The sequence below is a fragment of the Rhinolophus ferrumequinum genome, chromosome 4 (genome assembly GCF_004115265.2).
Source record: "Rhinolophus ferrumequinum isolate MPI-CBG mRhiFer1 chromosome 4, mRhiFer1_v1.p, whole genome shotgun sequence".
NCBI classification, from domain to species: domain Eukaryota; kingdom Metazoa; phylum Chordata; class Mammalia; order Chiroptera; family Rhinolophidae; genus Rhinolophus; species Rhinolophus ferrumequinum.
In genome coordinates this window covers 55,638,838-55,647,528 of record NC_046287.1, presented here as the reverse complement: position 1 = coordinate 55,647,528, position 8,691 = coordinate 55,638,838, and the positions used below count along the sequence as shown (strand labels likewise).

The following is an 8,691-nucleotide window of genomic DNA, read 5'->3' as shown; positions in this document are numbered from 1 at the left end:
AAAAATTAAATGTAACTGGGCTATCAATGCCATTCTAAGCTATGCTTTAGCTGCACCCAAGAGCTCCGATATGCATACTTTGTCCAGTCCTACATAAATCAGAATTTCCAATATTTCTTTTCTAAACTTTTAAACTGTCTTTTTCATTGTTTCGTAAAAATTTTGTACATATTCCATGTGTTGGAAAATAATGCACATTTTTCTATTTTTAGGGACAAACGCATATCAATTTCTGTGAGATAATTAAATTTTCACCCATGATTACTGATCTTTGCTCTCTATATTTTGAGAATAACTGTTAAATGCTTACAAGTTCTTGATTGCCACATCGTGTCCTTTTTCTCCATTAACTGTTCTAAATTCCATTTTATGTGTTATTAATATTGCTGCCCCAGCTTCCTTTTAGAGTTTGTCTGTTACATCTTTGCTTTTTCTTTTATTTTCAATCTTTGTATAATTTTGTTTTATGGTCTCTTTTAGCAGTTGTTACATCCAATTTGATTCTCTTTCCATAGGTCAGTTTAAAATAATTACATTTGTTGTGACTGAGAAATATTTGGACTTAGTTCTTCCATCATCGTTTGTGTTTCTGTTCATCATGATTTTCCCTTTCCATACCCTCCCTTCTTCTACTAGATAGACAACACTTCTTTCTTCTCTACCTTTCTTGTTTAGAAGTTACCAATTGTATTCTTGTTCTGATGTAGTAATTTTACATTTCTTTTGTTACATTTACATTGTGGACATACATAAGCTTGTTATTGCACCTTCATCATTTTCTGACAAAGTGTGTGGAACATACCTAGGCCATACTCACTGCCTGCCTCATTCCTGTTCTAGCTCATGCTTGCCATGCTGTGCATAGGTGAACAAAATAAAACACCACAGTGCTGGGAACTTAAGACATAAAGAATTCTGTGCTTTTACAGATGAAGGCAGATAGCGAGAGTTGCTGACATTTCTTTAAACTCCATCCACACAACAAAGAATTATGATTTTTAAGTTTCATTTACATTAGCAGGAAAAAACACAGTGACTGAAACATGAGGTTTTAAAGTGCCTTTATGAGGAATAGATCACGAGAAAAGGTGGGCAATCCCAGGCTGAGAGGGCAGGAATGGTGACTGAATAATCAATATATTAATTAAATTACAAGACACGTCATTTTTCAAATAACTTATACATCAGAAGAAAAGCTGCCAAGTCTTGCACATTTTCTGTCTTATTACCACACTCTAGAGAGGTCGGGCTGGCACGATGGCCTTGCATGTGGTGGTGGGGGAAGAAGTCTGTTGGCCTCGGGCTGTAGCAGGGCCTGGGGCTCATGGAGGGCTGTAAAGTGACACATTTCCAGCAGCATGGAGGCTATAAATAGATCCCTTACATTGGATACATATGTACACACATTGACATATATACATACATATAAAAATATCTGCCCCAACCAGATACAGAAAGGAAGTGTTTCCAAAGAACAGAATTTGTTTTCTGAAACACAAAAAAAGGTAAAACAGAAGAATTTTCTTTCCAGTTCTGTTTTGATTTGAATAAAATAAACTCTGCACCTTTAAATTTCTGTATTCAGGATGATTCTATACAGTGTACACAGGGTGATTTTACTCTGTAGCCAGGCAGAGGCGGCTAGAAAGGAGGCAGAGGTGCGTTGAGCTCAGGTTTTCACTAAGCTTCTTGTGACATCATTGGTTCAGATGGTACCCTGCAAAAACTACATCTTTATTTATTCTTTATAAACAATAAAAAAATCCTAATTCAGTGAAGCTTGTTAAAAAAAATCAACAGTCCTCATTTTTTTTTTTTGTAGAAAAGAAGGTTAGTATTTTAAATTATAGTTTAAATTTTCTTTCGAAAATTAACTACACAAGTAAAGGAATTTCCTTGGTTTCTAACTGCTTTTGTGTGTAGAAATGCTGCCTGGTTTTATTGAGCGCTGGGTTTTCATTCACCTGTGACCAGGTGGGCTTCGGAGAGTGCCGTCAATTTCCACGAGAGAGTCCCCTAAATCATTCAGCGGTACAATAAACAATGTGCTGTAATGTAAACCCCGGTAACAAAAAAATAGTTTTATATCAAATGCAGTATCAAATTGTCATTTCATGTAAACACAGTGATTCTTGGTAAAGATTAGAGGCCAAAGTACCACAAAAAATGGCCGTGGGATTAATCCTTGCTTTAAAAAAAATTTGTAAAAGACAAAATAGTTCCCCACCCCCCCTCTCTCTTCAAGCTGTTGGGTCAGTGAATCGGTCACTTCTTTTGGAAGCAGTCCCACAATATGCATATTCCTGCAGAAAGCACCGGACCAGAAATGTCAGAAACCAAAGCAGAATGGCTGGGACCGGCTCCTCCCTGGCTGCCTGGCAGAGGCTGGAAGAGACATCCCCGCCTCGGGGCCCTTCTGCACAGGTGGTCTATTGGCCTGCCACCCACCCTGTCCATTTCAATTTTCCGAAGAAGCTTGGTGTACAGTCTTCCCATAGGAACTGGCTTCAGTGCCCTGGGAGGAGGCTGGCATGGAGGCTGGAGAGAAGAATGATCCTGAACCTTTCTTCTGAATGCCCCCACATCCTGTACCTTGAGGTTCTGTGGGCAGCGGGCAGCTCCTTGTTTGGGTCTTGTCAGGGTCCTCCTTTTCCAGGGCTTCTTAGAGCACCGTCCCCTCACCAAACTAGGTAAGCCCAAGCAAAGGAAAACTTAGAGAGTCATAGGCTTGTCTCCTGCACTGGGGGCCCGGCTGGTGCTACCCCTGCAGGTCTGCGAGGGGAGCGCCGCAGCTCTCGCTGCAGCTGGAGGAGTTGCTCAGCAGGGCGGACCCTGTGCTGGACTCTGCGGGAAAACCAGGCGAGAACGGCTTCGGCTCCATACTTGCACACTCAAGCCCCTCTTTCTTGTTAAATAGGCTTAGGCCTGTGAAAGCCGGTAGGCTCAGGGCACAGCCAGTGTGGAGCGGGGTGTCTTACCTGAGCTGCTCAAGCACTGCGCTGAGCTGGATTTGCCAAGGAGCGTAGACAGGCTATTGGCTGGCACCCAGCCCTCCTTGCTGGAGGTCAGGTTCCTGACATACCTGCAAGGGGTGTGGGCTGGTTAGTGGCTCCAGCCCACATGTCCAGGGTAGCCTGGGCATGTGGGCACCACGCGGCATCTTACCAAAGGCCGTCATCACCCTCCTGGACCACCTCCACCATGTCTCCGCTTCTCACGGCAAGCATGTCAGGGCCTCCCTTCTCATCGTCCACCACGATAGTGTATTTGCCCGGAACCTGTGAGGGGAAGGCACAGTGCATGAAATACACGAAGCCCTTTGCTTGTATCCCCGAGGCACGGAGCACAGGCCACAGCGGCTATCCAGCAACAGGCAAGGTCCTACGACAGTGGGCTTCAAAGTGTCCGGCAACAAGAGAAGGACAATGAGCCCTTTGTCAGGACCCTGCCATGTGTGGAGCGTTTGGTGTGACTGTCACCTTAAACTGGGAAGGTCTCCTAGTTGTAAGAAGATGCTAGGTCTCCTATTGTGACCACATAAAAACACCTGCTCAGCCTAGTGCCCTCAGCTTGTTCCTGGGGTCTGGCCTTGCTCTGCAGTTCCCTCTGCTGCTGCCACACTAGCTTTGCTCTGCAGTTCCTTCACGCTGGTCTCAGACACTCCAACCATAGCCCTTGGCCCCAGGATCTTTGCACCTACTGTTCCCACTTCCTGGAATATTCTTCCCTCCTCTCTGAAATGGCAGCCATCCATCCTCACCTAACACGCTATATATTTCACTACTTTATTATTATTATTATTGCTTTGCCTCCCTATAGAGGAGATTCTTGTCTATTTTGTGCCCTGCTTTGTCTTCAGTGTCTCACACAGTAGATGCTCAACACGTATTTGTGGACAGAGATCCATTGTGGAATGTGGATCCTGGGAAGAGGAAGTTATTCTGACAGAGTGTGGGGGTAGCTCAAGCCTCACCTGGCAGTAGGAGAACACGTGACAACACGCGGCTAGACTGCAGGATGGGCTGCAGGGCTGCAGGGTTTGGAAGCTGGGAGATAGAGGGTGAGGGTCCTTTTTCCTCATTGCAGCCACTATGCCCTCTCAGGATGACCTGCACCAGCCCCTAACTGGCCCTGAGCAGCCAAGATCATATCCTTCTGCTACACTGAGAACAGCTCCAAACCCCCATCAGGGCCTGCCTGCATCCTGCCCTGCTCTCCTCTGCCCACCAGCCTCAGTTTTCCTCTGCTGGAACCTCCCAACACCCAGGCTCATCTGTGCCCCCCGTGTCCCCATGCCTGGCTTTTCCCACCCTCAGGCCTCCTGGAGAAAAGCTGCTCTGACCACACTGAGACTCTCTCTCTGTTTCATCCATTCATCTATGTCTGCCCCTCCAGACTCTGGGATGTTCTGTTTGCTGCAATAACCCTGGTGATGCTAGAACAAGGGCAGCACTGAGTGTGCGATAAATATCTGTTGGTATAATCCTGACTCTAATGACTTAATATGTAAATAGCTTCTCCCTGCTGCTCGTTAAAACAACACCTTGTTTAGAATGAAAAACCATACTTAAGACAGTGTTATTCTCTTAAAACAATGAGATAGAAGTGTATACATAGCTTTAAGGAAGCTTATGAGAACACCGTATTTATCTGAAGGGCAAATTAGGGTGTGACACTATTCCCTTTGAAGGACAGCCTCCCTCTGTGTGGTGGTCCGATGATGGTGAACCAACAGAGAGGAGGGGGCACAGAATCACAGGGAGCCCTGGCCCCTGAAAGCTCCCCCCAGTGGCCATGGGAGCTGCAGACCACCACAATGGAGCTTCTAGAGCTCCCCTTCTTAAGGACCAGCAGCACCAGGCCCAACACCCAGTGGGAGCCAAGATTACCTACCAGCTTTCTGAGGCCCACTCCGCCTTCCTCCTCCGCGTCCGAAGAATTAATCAGCTCCTCGGCACTTGACCAGCCATCGTTGTCCTCAGGGGCCTCCAAGGGGTGAGATGTTTTGCTCCAACCTGAGAGGTGAATAAGTTCCAGTGAGGACCGCCCTCAATGACAAGCCTGTCCGAAGATGGTCTACAGAAGTCCCAGGAACCCCTGCAACGCGCTGCCTGCGTGGAGCCTGCCTTTCCCAGGAGCTCATAAAACTTTGCAGGACACACTGCCAACTTCCAAAATGCCTGCCACGTTTGCTTCAACTGTGCAAACAGTCCAGAGAGACAGGATCAGAATACCTGCTTCCATTGCCAGGCCAACCAGGGGAAAGAAACGAGCCCCCAGCCCCTCCCTGGATGGTTGTGCACTTATCTAGCAGGCCCTGCTCCTTCCCAGAGGAGGAGATGCACTCTCCCCTAGGCCCCCTGCATGCTGGCCCCAGTCCCAGGGGAGCACGGAGACCATGAGAGACCACTAGCTGGAGACACCACCAGCCACCTATCTGTGTTGGAGCAAACATGGAAGGGAAGGTGTTTTCAATGAATGCTTGTACCATTCAACACCCATCAGATCAGGCCATGAGATCACACCCATGTGTCACAGCTCCTCACATAAACGGCGGAGGCTTACTAACAGCATGTTGTGCCAGGCACACTCTTAGCCCTTGATGTGTGAGGCAAGGGGGCTGTGATCCTCGCGGAACTGGTGCTAATCATGCCTCTGAACCTCCGAAGGCCATGTGGCAAAGTTGGGGTCCCAACCCGGGCCACTGGGCTGCAGACCAGCCCGTGTGAGCTCTAACCACCTCCACTGGCCAGACAACGAGGGGAAGAAGGCTTTCCTCTGGACTTCGCAATACATATAAATACATATTCCTTCAGTAGCATCTCTACTGCCATGTGTCCCCAACGAGTAGCAACTGTATTTCCCATTTGGGGGGAGAACAAAGTAAGTGGCTGGGAGAGGGGACATGATGAATCAATGCAGTCAATGCCAGTAATAAAGCAACAGGCCAAAGCCACGCTCCTATTCAACCACAGCCATCACACAGCATTAAATGGCATTTCTACAGGAAGCAGGCAGATCCGGGAAATACGCAAACTACCTGGGCCGTCTGGGCTTGGGCACATCTAGTTCCAAGCTACATTTGGAAGCATGATTTTCACTGAGAAAGAGAGGGTGCTGGGTGTGAAAACTACAGCAAGACAAGTGCAAAATGCACAACCCCCTTTATGAAGTCGGGGACGCAAAGGCGCAAGCTGTCTAACGAGCCAGTTCCCAAGGCTGAGAATTTCTAAGGGTGGCAATGAAACACTGTGTTAAAGAGGCATTAGGAAGCCATCTTCATCATCCTAGAAAAGGGAGCTGGAAGCCGGAGTCCCCATGAGCCAGCAGAGCAGTGAGCCCCAGGAAGAAAGCATGCGTCTGCACATGTCCTCTGAGCTGAAGGAGCCAGCAGATGCCAGCAGCCCCGAGAGCCTCCTGAAAACCCCCCTCCACAGCAGGCCAGGCCCAGCAGGCCAGGAGAGCCTCGGAGCTTTGCCTGCCTGAGGCCAGGCGCTGGGGCAAGGGAGATGTGCTGAGCACAGTCCCGTTCATGACACAACCAGGCTTGTGTCGGTGCAGGAATTGGGGACCGGGAGTTTCCAGCTACAAACCATCCAATCTCACCTGCTTTGGGCATGTTTGGAGTTGACATACAGTGTGGGAAGCTAAGACTAAGCACCGGGCAAGGACCCTGGGGGTGCCAGTGCCAGGTAGACTGCCTACAAATGTCTTCCCCCATCCTGCCACCTACAGTAGGGTTTCTGACAAAAGAGAAGCAGAAGTCTGAGGACCCTGAGGACGGGAAGATGAGGACTGTTCTATGGGCAGAGAAGGCAGCACTGCCTGACCAACAGACCTTCTGTAAACCTTCACGTGAGAGAGCAGTGTGGCTGTGTTTGTGTTACGGGAAACTCAACAACTCTGCCCTCTGGTGCTTGCAGCGAAAAGAAGGTTTTCTAGACTTAGCAATGTCTAGGCCTGTGGTTGCTCCCTTCTCTGCCGGGGAGCCACTGGGCGAACCCTCTTTATCAGGCTCCAGTAGCGTCCCTGCCTTAAAACAGTGTGATAAGAGAGTTAGCAGAAAACACGGAGACCCGACTGTGCCTGAGGCCCCAAGTGTGGAACAAGAAAATGAAACAGTTTGGCAGCCTAACAACCACAAATCAGGACAGCATCCCGCTTGGTTCATGTAGGAGTGATTGCAGGACATTAGGCCAAGGTGGCCATGAATACGGTCACCTCTACTTCCTGTAAAATAGTACTTGATATTGATATTGAGTAAAACAACAGGCTGATGACGTTTTTTCAGGAAGCAAACACTTAAGCCTGGGCAAGAGCGCCAGCCAGGAAGGCCTGAGTTCATCGTCACCTGCTGCAGACTGAAATGATCAATGATGAGGGTGAGGACGACTAGCTGCTGAGCCCCAGGCGCTGGGCTCAGGGCTTTCACACAAATCTATTGCGACCCTGCAGGGTGGCCTTATCTTCATTTTACAGATGAGGAGATGAGATTGCAGAGGTGACACAACTTGGCTAAAAAGCAGCAGAAGCAGCATTTGCGCTGCCTGGGGCCATGCTCAAGCCCACATTCGCTACTGCCCCTCGGCCAGCCTCTGTCACAAGGGAGAGGCCTCAGGCGTCTCGGGGTCTTCAGTAGAAAACATGTAAGGGACAAAAATAGCCCCTCCCAGGAGACTTGTCCATGGGAAATGACTCTTCCCAAGCACGAGGTGGGGGACACAAGCCGGATGCCAGCCACATAAAGGCTGTGGGAGAGGGTCCGCAAGCCCCTGGGCTCTGAGCTGTCATACCCAGGGGGCAGCAAGAGGGCTGCAGTCTGGGTCCTCGGCAAATGGAGTGTTTGAGGCCAGAGCAGGCCATGGGTGACCGTGGGGTGGTCTCTGGCGGTGTGTGTGTGGATGTTGGTTCAGCCTACATCTCTCGGGAACCTTCACAATTGTTTCCAAAACTCAGAAAGATTCACAAAGTGAAATCCTCTCTGAGAACTTGAGACTCACAACCTGGGCCAGGGAGTCTTTGGGTTTCCCTGGGCGGCAGGGGTGGGGGACTTCCCTCTGTGCTGCTATGTTCTGTGTTTCCCCAAGAAACATTGAGAGAAACTGTGAAGTAGATGGTGCAGGGGACTGTGAAGAGGGACGTACTAACGCCTACACAGCTGCTGAATGGTAAGGCCCAACCCAACCCAACACAACCCAACCCAAATGCTGGCCAGGTGTTGGCGGCCTCTAGTGGCCAGTGGATAGTTCTGTAAGTTCTGGGCCGACCTGGCGAGAGTTCAACCGAAAAGCCTGACATCACCACGGTATCTGTTGCCAGAGCATCAAGCTTTTGAACAAAGCAGTGAATTTGCTTCTGGCTAGTAGAGACCTATTTCATTCTGCATCTTAGATGACATGTAGTAGCAAGACAGGCAGCGTCCCTAAACGGATGGGTAAATGGATGGCAGGCTGTCTCCAGAAGGTTGAACCACTCTACCTCGTAAACCAAAGGGCGTTGGATCGCTCTTTACTTCATGTCGCTTAGCTTTTTTGTCAGGACTGGTAGGAGAGGCTGCAGAAGAAGGGAGAGGCAAAAATATAACAGGAGAGAGAGAGAGAGTGAGGAATTGCATGCAGAGCACCGAGGTGGCCATGAGAAACACTGAGTTCATGCTGAGATGGGACACAAACATTGAATGGCCTCATTTCA

At 48.9% G+C, this 8,691-nt stretch overlaps 1 protein-coding gene across 15 annotated transcripts in view; it reads right to left on the bottom strand.

Moving 5' to 3' along the window:
* Positions 1-1,044: 1,044 nt before the first annotated feature.
* The window catches only part of MCF2L (MCF.2 cell line derived transforming sequence like), a 176,506-nt gene continuing 168,859 nt past the window's right edge, over positions 1,045-8,691 (bottom strand). For 10 of the 15 annotated variants that reach the window (XM_033104290.1, XM_033104291.1, XM_033104287.1 and 7 more), the window contains 5 exons: positions 8,479-8,553; positions 4,894-5,015; positions 3,166-3,278; positions 2,979-3,082; positions 1,045-2,844 (listed from right to left, as the gene is read on the bottom strand). In XM_033104290.1, the coding sequence (XP_032960181.1) occupies positions 2,759-2,844; positions 2,979-3,082; positions 3,166-3,278; positions 4,894-5,015; positions 8,479-8,553 (500 nt within the window). In that variant the 3' untranslated portion in view covers positions 1,045-2,758. Of the gene's footprint in view, positions 3,083-3,165; positions 3,279-4,893; positions 5,016-8,478; positions 8,554-8,691 lie in introns of all 15 variants that reach the window. The other 5 variants (XM_033104297.1, XM_033104303.1, XM_033104302.1 and 2 more) reach the window with 3 other exon arrangements.